The sequence below is a fragment of the Corvus cornix genome, chromosome 3 (genome assembly GCF_000738735.6).
Source record: "Corvus cornix cornix isolate S_Up_H32 chromosome 3, ASM73873v5, whole genome shotgun sequence".
NCBI classification, from domain to species: domain Eukaryota; kingdom Metazoa; phylum Chordata; class Aves; order Passeriformes; family Corvidae; genus Corvus; species Corvus cornix.
Genome location: NC_047056.1, coordinates 63,303,521 through 63,321,168, shown reverse-complemented (window position 1 = coordinate 63,321,168; position 17,648 = coordinate 63,303,521). Strand labels below are relative to the sequence as shown.

At 38.0% G+C, this 17,648-nt stretch overlaps 1 protein-coding gene across 1 annotated transcript in view; it reads left to right on the top strand.

Annotated features, from left to right (window-relative positions):
* Window positions 1-17,415, top strand: part of CLVS2 (clavesin 2) — a 56,497-nt gene extending 39,082 nt beyond the window's left edge. Inside the window, exons 3-5 of the mRNA XM_010407053.3 lie at window positions 1,533-1,643; window positions 4,144-4,364; window positions 9,090-17,415. Coding sequence (XP_010405355.2) covers window positions 1,533-1,643; window positions 4,144-4,364; window positions 9,090-9,177 — 420 coding nt within the window. The 3' untranslated portion in view covers window positions 9,178-17,415. The remainder of the gene's footprint in view (window positions 1-1,532; window positions 1,644-4,143; window positions 4,365-9,089) is intronic.
* Window positions 17,416-17,648: the final 233 nt, after the last annotated feature.

Genomic DNA, 17,648 nt, shown 5'->3' with positions numbered 1-17,648 from the left:
ATTTGCAGAACTAAAGAGGTTCTGTGAATATGCATGCAGTTTCACTTTTGCAAAGTATATCTCTATGTGGAAACATTTAATGAAAGATTTCCTTCCTGCAGTTTCTGCCTTCCTTTTGTGACAGTTCTTGTTTGGCTTGAATAGTTTATAATTTTTTTCTTGGGCATTTTGTTGGTGTGTGCTGTATGACCCTATGCTTCAAGTGGTGCTTTGCAGATTACATCTAGGCTGCTGTATGTTTCTCTATGGCCTCCTCTCTTGTCTCCAGAGGAGGCAAAATAGGTCTATTTGCACAATGCACCCTGTCAGACCATTTGATTGCCTCCTTTTGAGCCTATGATCCCACTGGCACAGACCTGAAGCTGCCTTTATTGCATCCACATAGGAGGAGAAAGAGAGGAGGAAGAGAAGGAGGTATAGCTGGAAAGGATGTCCTTGTTTGTTACCTGTATGGTCAGATGGGAGCTGCTGCTGCTGTGAGGAACCTGGTTTTGATCTGAGTGGCTGCCTATGCTGTGTCACCTGTTGAATTAAGCTTCAAATGAAAGCCAATAATTTAATAAGTGTGTATAATTAAGAGAAAATTCACTGAGAAGGTTCTGACATAAGCCATTAAAAAAAGGGAGCATGCATATGCTGCACCTGTTTACACTTCTTTCCTCCTTCCTCAATGGTGTAACTCTGGGCAATGTAGGAGACGGCTTATTGCATTGTTTGTGCATATGATCAACCAGGCAAAGACAAAATGAGGACACACAAGGAATTTGGCAATTGTATTCCAGGACAGAGTGGCTGCCCTCCTCAAACTGCCAAACCCTCTGGCATATTCTCTCGACTTAGAAATTGAAAATGCATATCAGAATCTTTTCCTAGTGAGTTATCTGCCCCTTGTGATTTTCAGCAAGTAAAAAAGAAAAGCCACTGCTTCAATACAGATATGCTGTCCTTACATTTAAGTTCCCAGAAGGTCTCTGACTATGTGACAAGAATTACTGTCATGGATATTGCATAACAGTTTATGCATAATCTTTAATGCAGTCTCAGTTTTATGAAATATGGATAATATTGGAGACATTTTGAATAGTAGTTTAGATTTACACTTTCTTTTTAAGGTGGAGACGAGGGACATTTTTAGTGCTCTTCAATGTCACTGGAAGAGTTGAGATCGTTACTATTAAAAATGAATAAAATCCATAGAAGTGGAAAAGAGAAAAATACATTGTATAAATGGATTATGGGCAAATCATAAATGTTTAAAGCATTTCTGGAGGTTAGAAATGCCATGCCTTTATTTGAATAATGTAGCTATCTCAGCACACTTCCTCCACACTTACTCTGTCCAAGCTGTGTTACTCCTTGGTGTGGAAGGTTGGAACCCAATTGAGAGAACACAGTTTGGAATAATCTTTCTTCTTGTTAAAGGTTTATTATTAAGATAAAGGCGTTCAGAGAAAAAAATAAGGTATTTGATGCATGTCCTACATATGTTAAGAGTCAGCTCCAATTGTATGTATTTGTTTTGTGACACACAGGACAGCTTTCCAGCTCGGTTTGGAGGAATACATTTCGTCAATCAGCCGTGGTATATCCATGCCCTCTACACAGTCATCCGGCCCTTTCTAAAGGAGAAGACACGAAAAAGGGTATTCTTCTTTTTAATTGTCCATTTCCTGCCAGTTGCCGTCAGCAGATGCATCATAGTCTAATAAAGTAGATCAACATGAGATATCAGCTTGCTATTGGTGGAAAATGTTTAAATATATCTGTGTGGTAAAAGGTACCTTCAGCTGTTTTAGAAACTTTTACAACATTATCCTTTAAGGACACAGTCAAGCAGTGTGCTTAAATGTATTTTAAAATGTAAGCATATGTTTGCTCCTGGGGGTTATATAAAAAATATTGCCACATTACAGTTTCTATTAAGGTTGTATTCAATTCCATTCTATTTAATTTCTGTTAAAATGATTTATGTCTTTATTTTAAAAACAGAGTTAGTGAGTACAAAGTCCTTTCCTAGTGTGATTTCCTTGAGATTAGCACAAACTAAAATACCCAGCTGGCATCTAGTAGTATTAGTTTGCAAATACTAATTTGAATGAAAGCCAATAAAAGGGAATTTGTGTGCATGCATCTGTGCATAAGCATGAGCAGCCTCCAAGATGTTGCTGAATTTGTACCACTTGCATCAGTGCAATTAAATTAGAGCTTGGTGGTGATAGCTTATAGAATGATTATTTCTGTAACAGGAACTTTGTCATCCAGGAAAACACAATCAACATCATGTACAAAGGCACTACAAAGAACATGATTACATTTTTTTGTGGAACCAGCTCTCTAAGCAGCTCTGTATTTTCTCTCCTCTAACACAGTCTGCAAGGCCACAATGATCCTTGGTGTGTAGCTGTTTTTCACTGACAGATTATGCTTGAGAGGCCTCTGGTATTTACAGATTTTGAACTATAGATCACAAAGCCTTTTATGCAATATCTGTTATGAATATGCAAATGAAGCCCCATTTTGCAGGATTCAGTTGCACTCTGTTGACCGCAGCTTCTGCGAAGAACATTGTAGTGCCAGATATGTCTGAGACCTTTTCAACTCAAGTGCTCGGTATGCATAACGAGGGAGTAAAGTGCAGCTCATAGGAGTGTTACAGCATTAAAAATGAGTGACAAGGCAGTTGAACATGGAGGCTTATCAGTAACCATCTAAATTTTTATTTCGACACCTGAATCAATGGCATATATTTTCAGAAATGCTGACTTTTTACAACTGTTTTTTGTCAATACCAAATACCTATAAAAAGTAGTCAGGTAGTTAAATATTGATTTACAATTCTAAACTTAGTGTCAAAATGTGAAAGTTATGGCCAGCACATAAAATTTAAATCAGATTTAAAGTATTGGATGCAGAACAAACAATTGGGGGAAAAAAACCTAAACCCCACAGAATTCTCTTTGGATTTTTTTCATTAGGCTTATTATTTATCTGGGGTTTTTTAATCCTGAATTATTATGTATTTTTTAAATTTGTCAGGTAGATTTGCAACTGATAGTTATATTCAGATAAATGTAGTACTAGGCATATATAAAAACAACTGCTAAGAAGTAAAACACTCAGCTATAAAGGCACCATAAAGCAAATTACTTTCACCATTAATAAATGTTCTTTCACAAAAGGACAAGTTCCTTTCTGAGATGAAAGAAAATCACTGGTTTTCCATGGTCACATTAACTTTTCTGTCTCCACAGCTGACTGGGAAGATGGTCTAATATAAGCAATAAAAGACAAGCATATATTTAGTCTGTGTCTTTCTGCCTTTTGAATTTAACTCTTGATAAGTCATGCTAAGGGTATAGCTGCTCAGAGGGGTCCCTGCAAGGTGAAGTGGAATGTTAAGGATCTCTGAGGGGAAACAATAAAGTTAAACATAAATACAAGTATTCATATATACGTCATACTAATATACAGATATGTAAATGTGTATGAATGTCAGTCTACCAAAACATTGATGGTAAATATCAAATAGTCCATCAACTATTCCCATCAACTATTCAGTGTTGTCACAGGGATTATTTTACTGTTATTACTTACTTCAGGTATTGTCAAGTATAAATGGCAGTTACTGCTATCACTAGATTAAGGAAGAAAATATTTCCAGCACTGTTATCATTACACTGCACAATTTATCTTATTTATAGAACTCATGGCTGGATGCTGACAGTCAATATATATTCCTTGTTGCATATGGTGAATATTTTTTTTATTTATTAATTATAATCTTAATTTAATTCACTTATTTTAATTCACAGAATTAGGGAGATCAATTAACAAGAGATTAACAAGGCTGTCTGTCTATCTAATATTCTGTCCATCTAGCTACCAGACATCAGTTCTTGCCCTCCTTAAGTCCCTTTCCCTGCAAACATTTTAAGTTATTTATACTTTAATCACTTTGGAGATTTATGAACATGGTATGACCATGCTTAAGGCAGAGGTGATGTGTGCCTTCCTCTGCACCTCTGTTAGCCCAAAACAACCAAAATATTGAAATTGTACAAAATTCTCCTGATGATGGTCTCATTTGGGCTTTGATGATTTTTGGTGATACACCTGTGTTTTTACCTGCATGCATACATATAGATATTCCTGCATGGTAACAACCTCAACAGCCTGCATCAGCTCATCCACCCCGAGATCCTGCCTTCAGAGTTTGGAGGAATGCTGCCCCCCTATGACATGGGGACATGGGCAAGAACACTGCTTGACCATGAATACGATGATGACAGTGAATGCAATGTGGACTCCTACAATACTCCTGCAAAGGATATAGAAAAGGACCTCTCTCCCAAATCCATGAAAAGGTGAGTTAAAGTTACTGCTGTCTTCTACTATTGCCATAAGGTTAACATTTGCCTTCCTCCTCTTTTATGAAGCTGTAGGTAGTCAGATAAATTCTATCAGTCTATTATATATGAGGACCATTATTTTTTTTTCCTTTCTTAAAAAGAACAGTGTTGATGAGAGATCATGGCCTTGATCATTACTCATGTGAGTTGTGAACGCAGTGCAGCTGATTATTTCTGTGGTGCCATATAGGTTGTGTACACAGTAATGTGTTTGGAATAAGCTGCTATCCCACCTCAGCCTACGGTACTTATTAGAGAAACAGTGCTAGCTGGAATGAGCCTCCGTGTAGAGGGTAAATTGGGGCCAGTTTTCTTTCTGGGTGGTGATGATAGCTCTTATCTTCCTCCATCTCGTAGCCCACTGCCTGGTATCCACCAGCCTGTAAGGGCCAGGGCATTTACAGTGTTTGAAACATCAGTCACAGTGACTGCATGCCTGAGAAAATAGGAGGAGAACCAGGACCAAAATCAGTGCCAATTGCTATACTCAAGCCTGGTAAACATCCTGGCATTTGATACTCTTCTCTTTGAAAAGGTACAGTGTAATTGCTTGCTGCATTTTACCTTTCAGAGTAAAGTATAGGAAGAGCTTAGTTATCTCTTCAGTAACTATGGAAGCAGTGAAGTCATTAACTTGGGAGGGGTGAATCTGATCCAACCTTGACAGGGCAGTAGTCTAAACTGAGAAAATGGTAAGGATTACAACTGTGATATAAAAGGTAGCAGAAAGGGCAGCAGAAAGGGCAGCAAAAGTCAGAGTGCAGCTCATGATGGGGAGGCCTAGCAATGGATCAGAAAAGAACAAACAAGGCAGAAACCAATATATAAAATCATTAAAATTAAGTTAGGATGTGCTAGGCTGGGAACCCTGTTTCAGGAGATAGCATGTGATGCAAAAGGGAAAGAGACTCTGGAAACAGATCAAACAGGATAAAATAATTTCAGATTTCTCAGCCAGGAAGATGATTTTGGCTGGAAAATATTGCCTAGACTGGAAAGGACAGTGGGGTTTAAAAGGGAGATATTTTTGTGGAAACAGAGGAGACAACATAAGATTGCTATAGGAAATAAAAAAAAGAAAAAAGCAATAAAGTTTAAGGATTTTGTGTTGAAAAAACCTACATTGCATTGGAAGTGGGAAATAGCAAGAAACTGTAGAGGAATGAGCTAGGATAAAAAGTTAAAAAAGGTTCTGAAACTATATGATAGAATGGTACTGGAATGGCTGCAAACCTGGTCTCAAATTCCCAGTGAGGGAGCTTTGGCCATAAATTCCCAGAGCCTCTAAAATCCCCAATGCCCAGCTATATGAAGCTAGAATTATGTAATTAATACAATTAATGGAGAAAATGGGACAGAGAAAAAGAGCCAGGGGAGGGAAAAGGTGAGCAATACACTTATATAAGATTTGCATGTAATACAAGAATTATGAGACAATAGAGAAGCTGTCTTAGACAGAAGGATGGAATTAAGGAACTGAAATGCAGAAATCTTTCTGCTGCAAAATGATGTCGCGAGAATAAATATCTTCATCCAAGGGTGCAACAAAAAAAAATATGAGAAGGCCTGTGATAAGTCCTTTTGGAGCAGACTTTTCCAGATTGTCCTGGGCAAGCATATTACTAAGTGGAAAAGCAATGAGTTGACCATGTTCTTTATTCTTTGTCAAATAATTTTTATTCTCATTTAACTTTTCTTAAAAACTTTCATACAGTATTACACTTCAGTGTAAGCTTCAAATTGACATTCTTTCAGTCTGGGTGAACTGACACAGTAGGAGACCTGGTGCAGAAAAGAAACATGTTGAAATTTATATCTGTATAATATTAAACTAAAATTTCTTCACCTTCTATGCATTGTTTCTCAGTTAGCATGCCCCGAGCATCTGCTGGAATCCTTGTTCCCTGCTGCTGGACATGAAGAGTACTAAGTAGACTTAATATGCTGGTACTAAGATTGGCAGAAAGTCCCAAGACCTCCAGCATGTTAAGTGCACAGACTCTGTTAAAACACAAATAGAAAAGTTAAGATAAAACAAATAAACTCTATTTCATTAAAAATTAAATTTAACTTGGATTCAGAAATTGATGGGTTGCTTCTCTCAGTTTAAACCCACAGTCAGTATCATACGTTAGTGCAGAAGATTTTTAACACATAAAAAGCCATGACTAAGTCAATGAAAAGTGCTTAGCTTAGAACAAATTTCACAAGCAGATAGCAGACCTCCAACAATTATCTTGTTTTATTTGGCTTACCATTTAAAAATTAGTTTACTGTACTGAAAGAATGTCTTTTTAATACCACAATCCTACTGAGACTTCATTTCTTTCTTAGTCATTTTTTGCCCCCAATGTGAACCACTGACATTCCTCCAGATCTCCTTGAATTTGGTTAATTGGATGACCTCACCTTGAAAGGAAGGTTGATTGCAGAGAGGATGGTGGAGATAAGGAGGAATTAATGCCACCTGTAGCACAGACCTCTGGGGAGAGCTTGTTTATGTCATCTGGCAACATTGCAGCTGTCTCAGCAGTCAGGTTTAGCCTGTGGCTGTGCTCACCCGTGGCTGTCATCCTGAGGCACCCAGCTGGAGACCTGCATCCTCTTCTCGCCTAACCCAGCAGGGCAGATATCTGTGTTGATAAGCTTTGCAGAGGAGCTGTGGTTTGGTTCCTCACCTCTGCAATGGGTCTTTGTAGTATAACTCTGTCCCACTGTGTTTTCTGAGAATGTATTCAGTAATGTTTGTAAAGTTATTTGGGAGATGTAGGTAGAAGAGAAGGAGCTTAGACTTAAGCAAATGCTTTTCCTTTCACATACCTTCATTTGTGAATTGCTGCTGAAGGGGATGAAGCATGACAGTAAATTTCTGTTTAAAACTGAGTGCAAACTGTTTCTCCTTCTTCTTTAAGGCATTTGGGCGTCTGAGCTTACAAACCATAGATCAGGATTTGTGCAGTTCAATTTTTACACCTGCCTGGGCATTGGGGATTTTGGAAGCCCTGGGAATTTGAGACCAGGTTTGCAGCCATTCCAGCTCCCCTTCAGTTTTTCCCAGATGAGAACTGGAAACCCTGTCTGCTCAGTCATTGGCAGCCGAGGGAAAAGGCTCAGTTTTAGCACTACATCCAGTTGGCAAACCTTTGAAGTTAATTTGCTTCCACAGCAATTTTTGTCATGATGAGCTGGATTTTCCATGAGTGCAGCTTCCCACCAGCAAATTTTCAAACAGCTTTGCATTGGCATGGTACCTTGTGAAGATTTTAAAAAAGCGTTTTTAATTCAGCAGTTTAGTTTTCTGCCTGAGGAACTGACTAGTGTTCAGGATGAGTATTATTGTACACTCTTAATTAAAAAAGTTTAAATTATGCTTATCACAAGAGAGATGGTCATATTTTTAAAGCTAATTTTCTTGATTTTAGTATTAGTATGAGAATGTGATAAATATTATTAGAAAATATCCTTGTATCTAAAGTTTTCATCTACGCTTTAAGTCAGATGTTTTTTCTTGTGTTTTTGTAAGTTTTCTTTAGATTTTTTTGAGAAAGGTCTCATCAACCTCATTCATTGTTTTCACTGGATGATGCCAGTTTATGAGAGTGGCAGATTGACTCCATATGCTTATTTTAGGAAAGGTTAGAATTTGTAAAGGTTTTTCTCTGCACTGTAGCCCTCTAAATGGGCAAATCTGTAGCAATGCTGCAGGCACAGGGTGCTTCCACTGATCAAAAATAGATGTCTGCATTGTAGAGATGTATACATGCTCTTTAGTCATCTTAAATCTTCTTTACAGAAAGAAATAGGCATTTCCTGCATGAGGTTCATCTCACTAAAGGAAACATCTAACAGGGGTTGCATTTACTGTACCCCAGAACTGGCTGCTTTTTGATCAGCTGAGCCATAGCTGATATGGGACCCCATCTTAACACTTCAGGCGTTGTTTTCTATGGAGCATTTTGATTTTGCTGAGGACTGGGTTTTCCTCTTTGTCCGTCACATATGGCTGTTGCATGGTACTGGTACCATGTTATGCTTCTGGGCTGAATCAGAGAATCCAGAGGAATTTTACAATCACCACTGAATTTGCCCTCATCATCCTTCCCTGCCCTGTTCAGTTGAGCTGAAAAGTGAGTTTGACACATTTGTTCACTGCTCCAGAAATCCTGCTAACCATGGCACTGTTCCCTTGGTTTGGCTTAGGATCTCGCACTGTTGAATTAAGATGCTATTCAGAAAAGGAGCAACTTGTGCTTCCAGCTGACACATCCCGCTAATTGCAGTGTGTGATTAGCCAGCTGGGTGGCTGAATTGCACCTTCTTTGCCAGTCCAGTGCTGTATAACCTTCTGGAGAGACGGTCAGTGCTTAAGTCACTACAGAGGACAGCTTAGTTTGCTCTTGTGTCCGGAGGATACTCCCTGCTTCATGATTTCACTGAAGAGAGGATCCACATTATTCTACCTTTTGCTCCTATATTTACAAATCAGCACTGAGCCCTTTAAAGCCCTGTTATCCTTCCATGAGGGTATTTCCTGATGATTTGCAATGATCAGATGCTTGGGTAATGCTGTACCATTATTTTTAAGCCCTGACAGAAATTAAAATAAACAAAAGAAAGCTGAGGTTTACCCTCATTTGTCTTGATCTAGAAATGTCAGATAAACATGTTGTCCCTCTGCAGGTCTCAGTCAGTCGTGGATCCTGGGGTGCTGAAACGCATGGATAAGAATGAGGAAGAAAACATGCAGCCTTTGCTTTCACTTGACTAACAGTTTTTGAGCATTGGACATGAACTGAGGTGGAAGGCACTGCCTCTCAGCAACAAGCAAATCGTTGGGAAAGAGTGTAACAGCTGGAATCCTATTTACTCGTGTTAATGTAGCATAATGGCAGCAGGTTTTACTATTCTGCCTGAATTCTGGATGCCCTTTGGTGAAAAAGAAATGGAGAAAAAAAGAAAATGAAATAAAAAAAAAAAGAAAAGGAATCAATAATTTATTCTGTAAGTGCCAACTTGTTTGTAAATACAATATAATCCTCCAATTTTACTTTGTAAGTTATGGTAAACAAGTGCTATGGAAATGAGTGACTATTAAACATGTCAGTGAAGTGAAGTGCACCGTAAAAAAGAGAAGAAAACGTGTGTGTTCTCACATGCGCACACACACACACACACATACACAGAGAGAAACATGTACTGAACAGAGAGAAACATGTACTGAACAAAGAGAAACATCAAAGTCAATTAAATATTGTCCTTCCCATGGGAAGCCAGCTAGTACATTGACTACTGGGTTTTTTCTGCAATGTTCATGTAGTGTGTGCTAAGATAAAGAGGGAATATAAGAACTTGGGAGATGCTGTAATCAATGGAATGTAGGAATTGGTTTAACAAATAACCCTGGGGCTTAGGATTGTAATTTAGCATAAACCATGTGCATTGTGAGAAAGATCACAGGTGAACTGGAACCAACTCTTGGATAGCCTTGTTGTTTAGCTATATGGATCTCTGAGGTTTCTTCCCTAACTTTTCATTTACACAAGTAACCTGGCTTGGTACTGTAATCTGGGTGTTGTAATGTGGGACACGTTAGAGTTACTTCTCTTGCATTTTGGGTGCACATCAAGAATTTTTCCAGAACTCTTGTTCTCCCTTGGAGCAAGACATTAGTCCTCTAAATGCAGGGTAATAACCAGTATCTGAAAGTAAAGCCTGGCAGCAGAGGTTAGAAGTTAATCACTGAATCCTGTGCACTGGGAGACTGGATACATATATATATATATTTTTACCAATCTCTGACAAGCATACAAGGTGGCATTGTTAGATAAGTATATTTCATTGGAGATTTATACAAGAAATCATACCTATTCAATGTACTTAGATATATTATAGATTGTATATTGAGACATTGTCATTATTAATATAGTAAAACTTTCCATAGATAACAGCATTCCACTCCAAGCAAGGATTAATATTAATAAGTTGTAGTCAAACATCTCAGCCTATATGTTTAGGATACCTTTGTTTTGGTTGTAGTGTAACTGTATATATTGAACATGTGCCATAATAGAGAAATACATTTTACCTCAAAAGGTCAACAGGTTTCACTAGGGATTGGGTAAATCAGCCGAAACATAGGTATTGTGTCATCTCTGTGTGCTGGCTGATGTGTGTGCAGCCTGTGGTATGCTGAGGTGAGAATGTAATTTCTTATTAGGATTTACATCGACAGTCAGAGTGGGAAGACACACAGGGTGCCCAGCAAGACATCTGAATAATTAGAGGTATTGTAAGAGCATGTCCAGGCAAGGCAGGGATTAGTTAGGAAAACACTGACCACAGTGGACGTGCTGGCTCACGACAACCCTGCCTCCCAAGTGCTAGAGTTTGAAACATTTCTTCCATCACTTCAGTGATCAGTGAAGTTTTAAAGTTACTGGTTGTAGGCCACCTCTCCTCATCCAGGATGATTACAGCTGTAAGATTTGGTAGGCTGAGATGAGTTAAGAGCAGAGAGTGAAATCTTGAAAGTCTGTCGTCTAGAGTTTAGCTGTAACTCCTGTGGTGGCAGCTTCAGCGTTTCTCAGGGCTGAGAGGACCCTGACTCTTCCAGCATAACCCTTGATTAGCCCAGGCAACACACAGATAAAGCTCTCCTACTTCACAGGTCGTTAGCAGCACTGATAAATAGTGTATTCCCTAATATGCCATCACCTTGCAGGAACTTCTCTGAACAACTCATCACCTTTCTGCTTTCCTAATTCTGTTTTCATGATACGTGTTAGGAAATGCAGAGAGGAGAGATACAGAGCCTGAACTTCTTACCTGTCTGTCCTACAAGTTTTTCAGTAGTAGAAACTGTTCTAATACTACTTCTGTAGTTTGAGAGACTTGAAAAAATGATCTGTTCTTATATACTATTTTATTCAGTTCTATTTTTCACATTCCTTGTAACATCATGTTGTATAAGTGAGATGTGTCTCCAGTATTCGCATAAGTGCCATATTTGAATGTATGTTATATATTTCCACACTTCTGGTTAGTAAAATAGTATATCATCATTGATATGATTTTTAAATCCTTATCAGATAAAACTTAAACATCAGTAGAAATTTTCTCCTTGTAAGGGCTTCAGGATTTAGTCAGTACTCCACATGCATACAAACTGTGACACAGTGGTGATCAACATCTTCATGGATCCATTTAGATACATGGGCCTGACTTTGCTGTAAGACAGCAGAATGCTGATTTCAGAGTACCCCACCTGTCCAATCAAAAAATGCAAATCAGTTCCTGTATGAACTTAAAATTTGTTTTGAAGCTTATAAATATTTGTTTGAAAATCCTTTATTTGTGCACTTAACTGTAATTTATGTAATATTTTCAGATGCCTGATTTCAATTTTAAGGTAATAAGTATTAATACATTCTTTCCAGAAAGTGAAAGTAGGATATATTATAATTTTGTGTAACTAGGACCTCATCTTTCAGGAAGAACAAAACTGCTTTTTCAATAAGATTCTCTCTGTTAAAGAGTCGGGCTACAGGTCTTCTTGGCTGCAGCTTTTATTTCACTGAAGCAAATTCTGACAGTGGTAATTGCAGTTGTGACATTGAAAAAGAATATGGAAATGGGTAAGAGAAATAAATATACTTTACCTGCTCTCAGTATTCTTTCAAGGCATTTCTCTTTTACATATCAGGGTACATAAAGGGTTCCATCTTTCTTGTAGAAAATCTTTATAGGTAGTTCAATTTTTATTAGATGAATTTGGACTGAAAACTTTTTCCAATCTTTATTACCATAGGAATTGCTGTCTAATTTTTATAGCAGAATTGAAGTGCTAAAACCAGAATGCAGATGTTTGGGAGGAACTCCTCTTAATTTCTTGCCTTTCTTGTGTATTGGGTAGAATAAAACCTTGTTGTAATTATGCATGCCGATATGCATATTAAAAATATCCTGCAATATGAGGAACTTAGTGGAGAAACTGGATATACCTGTCCAACTACATAAAAAAAAAAGGAGGTTTTAGAAAAAAAATGTAAAAATTGATAGTTTTAAGCCTTTGCTAAGATGTAAAAATATCCTCTTACATGATGACTTTTCCAAGACACAGATGTTTAAAAATATATGTAAAAGTTATGGAAACTTTCATGACCAAAACCTCCTTGTAATCAGAGATATCAGTAGACTCTGATTTATAGAGACAGGTAATCAGGCCCACTAAGCTCCAACAAATACACAGACTCCCAATAGTTATTAGTTGTAAAATAGTTTGAGATGTCTTTACAGAAATGTAAATTTACTGTATAGCATATTTAAAAAGATGTTTTGCACTCTACAAACATGCTATGCCTAGCCACGAACTGAACACAGAATTAAAGAAAAGAGGAGTAAAAGGGGCCTCAACAGGTCACTCATATGTGGAGGAGCAGATTCACTTTAATGTCGCTCTCAAATGTTTTAGCTCAGTACCTTGCATGGAATGCTCTTTGTATTATTTAATCATAGTCACAGCCAAGCCTAAGCACATTACCTGACAAAATTGTAACCTGGCAGTGTTTTGTTCATGCCTTTTATTATTTTCCTGTTCTGTTTGGGAAATTAAAGTTTGTCAAGCATCCTAAGAACTACCATTTAGCATTACTTGGAAAACACTGCAATAAGCTTTGGTCATATCCCTGTTATTATATTGTTTCTGTTATTATTATCGATGTATGTATTTGTCAAGTCTTTTGATAAAGTCATGTTTGAAAGAGCATGCAAGAGAGAAAAATCCAAAATCAATCAGGCTTCAGGATTTTGTTTAGAATATTAAAATGGGATTTTAGGGGGATGCTGAGTTTGGATTTGATAATCTTTAATTGTCTCTGGGGAATGCCCTGCTGAGCTATTGTCAGTGTTGGGTTCCAAGACAAATTTGGAAGATAAATATCAATATGAAAGACAAAAGCAAATGTCTCAAAGGACTGTACTGAATAAACACTTAATCACATGGCTAGCTGGATCAGGTCCCCCTAAAGAAAGGTGTTTTGCAAGTAGCTTGTGAGTGTGTACTTCTGGTGCTGAGAATAGTTCTTTTGTCCACAAACTTCAAAACACTCTATGAAATTGAGAAAATAATAGTTATCCTGTTTCTCAGGTAGCAAAACAGAAACACAGCAAGTTAGAGACATATGTCAATGAAATACATTTTTCTATATGGCAAAGATGACACTTTGATCACCCAGTCTGATTTTAACTGCCAGAGAGAAAATAATGTGTCCCTATTTTGTGTAAGAAGGTCCTATTTCCGATTCACTCATGCTTAGTTTCTTTAGAACACTTTACCATGAGACCTTTGCAAACCAGGGGTGATATGCTTTCCTGTGGAGTTAAATCCAAATTTAACCGTTTCTGCTGAGGAAATAGCAAAAGGGGAGTATGTCCCCCAAATGAAATGCCTTTCTTCCCTGTCTGATTGTTGGGAAAAAAAGGTAGTTTAATTCAAAGACCCTCCAAAAGGAAATTTGCCCCGTAAAGAATTCTAAACTTGGTCAGGGATGAAACAAGATACTTATTTCCCATTAACTGTACAAGGAACATCAGTGTTTCGTTTAGAGGCATGCTCAAGTGACCCCAAATGAAAGTGCAAGCCAGGTAGATAGAACCTTACATTCTGTATTGCCTTGTAACTTTGAATGATCCTGGGTCAAAAGTCTATATTTAGCAGATTCACTTGGACGTTCCCTTCAGTCTGCATTGCAGCTTTCAGTTGTGTGGGAATTTTTTTCCTATCAGCTTTTGGGATCTTAGAATGACATTGACCCCTGTTGGATTGCACAAGTTGCAAAGTGGTTTTGTTGTTAAAAAATAACAACTTGTGCAGGGCTGGGCAGTGATAAAGTTGAAACATGGGGCACGAGTTCCCACTATTTTGTCACTTCTCCTCCGGTGTTTTGTGTCTGTAAACTGCTTTGATTGATAAAAGACGTGTTAACACTTGCATGATATCAATTTAAAAATAGAGAAAAAAGAGGTTTTTGCAGTGAGTTCAAAATCAGAATTGATGCCATTGCTGTGGAATCCAAAGGGAGGTCGGGCACTGCACACAGGTGAAATAGAGAGACTTCAAATGAAAGATGCTGATAATTCCTTATGGTACACGTTTTGTTAAAATGTGGCCAAAGTATTTTCTCTGTGGGGACAGTGGTCAGCCAGATCTTTCTGAACTAGTGGCTTACAACAAGTCCTCTCTAATAAAGGTATGACAAAGCTTCCTTTTGTAGAGAATTCACTTCCAGAGAATTGACATATCTGTCAATTTGCAGTAGACAAATGGTGGGAGTTAGTTAGGATTTTTATTTGATATGGAAATGGTGCTGTGATTCCTTAAAGAGGCTGTCGCATCATCAGCAACACACAGCAGTGCCTGAAGGCTGGCATCTCAAATCAGGTCCCTTGGTTAATAAAAATTTAAGGGTAGAAAAAAATCAAGGGAAGAGATAATAGAAGATGATAAAATACAGTAATTAAAAAAAAAAATCAAAACAGAAGCAAGCTTGCAGTGGAAAGCTGTATGAATGACAAAAATAATGTGATAGAATTTGCACTGACACTTCCAAGAAATTAATCAGTAGCCTGAGTCCCCCACCCCTAGACTGTGAGCAGATTTTCCATTTTTCACACCATCTACCATGTATGGCCACGATGGAGTTTCCTGAATCTTTATAAAATGTTTGAGTTACCATATGAAATGGTAGGTACTGTGGCTGAGCTTGTGAACATGGTTTAAGGGATCAGAACATGACAGCAGAGCCTCACCTGGAAATGGGTCCCAGGTATATGTGAAGTGCTGTGTCCTGCCTGGATGAAGAAGTCATGGAGGGAGAGAATGAAAGGACCCCTGTGGCTGTAAGGAAAGGTGGAAGGCCTATGGAGAAAACAACCTTAGTGAGTTGGAATGAACTTGTTGGCCATTTTTGTAGTGAGGGAGGCTTTCACCTGCTCAGTAATATGAGAGGGCTTACAAACCCCATGACACATCTGTCATCAGGAAGGAGAAATAACATATTTCTCACTTTACCACACAAACCCAGTTTCAATATATTTAAACCTGATGCATATGCTGAACCTGAAGTGCCTCTGCTGCTGCTGTTTCCACTGTAGCTCCCAGGATGTGGGTATCATGTAGCATGCAGGAGCTGGAAGGGTAGAACCCCCCAACCTGTCCATAGGAAGAGAAGGGAGGGATGTATTCTGCAAGACCCTGTTGCAGAGAAAATTGTGTGGGAGAATTCAGCGCTTGCTTGAGTTACAGCCTGCCTTGCCCTGACATCAGGGCCTACTCTGTGGAAAGCTGTGACTGGAAGTGTTGTGGGGATCTCCCCTACAAACCTGGGTGTCTTGTGCTAATTGTACAGCCTTCGAGCTGCAGCTGGCGATCTGTGTCCCATGTCTTTGAACAGTGCTGCTGGTGATGTTAACTGTAGCCATTAGTCACTCAGAGCACAGAGGATTTAAAGGAAACTGATGGCTTTAAGCATTGCACTCAGTGCCTAAGAATATCAAATTGGTGATTGTTACAAGTAATGCCTAAGATTATGATAACTTAAAGACTTCCAGGGCTTGGTTGCATTGTATCCTTGATGGGACTTAGTGTATAATCACTTTCCTTTGAGTATGGTTGTCCCTGAGGTTCACCTGCATCTTTGATGCAGCAATGGTAGAAAGAATTAAATAGTAAAAAATGTCATTCTAAAATTATGAATAGATTACCTGACACTATTAAAAAAACGGCTTTGCAGTTTGCTAGTGTTCAACTTGAGAATAATGCCTCTTATAAATCATTTGCTTCTCTAGCTCTTTCACCCTATTGTGAAATGTGTTCTGCAAAACATTCCCAGCTCTTCAGCCCTTCTCCTACCCTCTTGCATTCAACACCATCCTGTCTTCTGTGTGTACTTTATTCTATGAATAACAGAAGAAAACTGTAAAAAAACCACACTGATAATCTGCAGACTAGATCTTGAGGACGAGTATTTTAAATATTTCCCTTGTATAAATCTCTGGTTAACAGGGAGAAATGGAAAATGAGACCAAGGCCAACCACATGATAGCGGAATACAAAACAGAAGAGTCTGTCTAGGAGTATAGATGAGACAGCTCTTGTGATTTAAGATGTTACCTTCCCCTGACTGTTAGTTGTCATTCTTCACGTAGGAACTACTGCCCCAACATTTAATCAACAACAGATTACAGAAGTACTCATGTCCCAGTGAAGGCTGTTCACAAATCATGTTAACTCTGTTGATTCTGCACTCATGCAAATACAAAAGCACTCACATAATCTATTAATACAACTCTGTTATGAGAATAATGATTAACAGCTAGTCATGGCAACATCTAAAATTGCAGATTGGCAATCTGTGCCTTAAGGCTCTTGTAATCTGTAGTACTGGCGTAGCGGTAACTTCTGAATAATGGGTGCATATATATATTGCATGCAATATATATTGCATGCAGCAATCTACTTTGGAGCCTTATGGAAAATATTACAGCACCATATCAAAATTCAAAAATAAAATAAGGAATAATTTACAAACAGTGCTTGTATCCTCAGGATAAAATTTGTTTCTTTTTCAGCTCAGTACTGTTAGGACTCAGGGGGTCTGAGATTTGTAAAGCCAGGACAAGTTTATTAATCATGTTCTTTCTCTGTAAAGTTTCAATAACTGTTCTCTTTTCACAACTTCTTGTTAGTTTGAATTTTATTCTTGGATCTAGTGAAATGGTTAATTTTGATCTGTTGTGTTCTAACTTAAAGTCTGAAGGTAAAACAACTTTGTGAAACATCACTCTTTATATTGTATATTTAAATATCATCAATTCTGTGTGATCAATGGGCTGTTTTGGAGAGTGCTACTACTTTAAATCATCATTGGTTATTGAGGAAGAATGACATTCTGTTAAATAAAATATGACCAAATGAAAATTAAAATACATATATATTTTTGTGTTTGTACATGGGAGTGTTTGTCTGGCTTCCTTGTGCTAAAACATGTATGGAAGACATATTTCAATTGGATGAACTGCACTTTGTTTTACCAAGGTATTGAAAGAAAACTGAGTGGTATGTCAGCATGGAAGTCTGGTGACACTGAATGTCTCTTTCCACCCAGCAGTAAGTTTTAGAGAGTTAACATATTTCACATTTACAATATTATTTTTAACTGTCACTTGGAAGTCTCTCTTGTC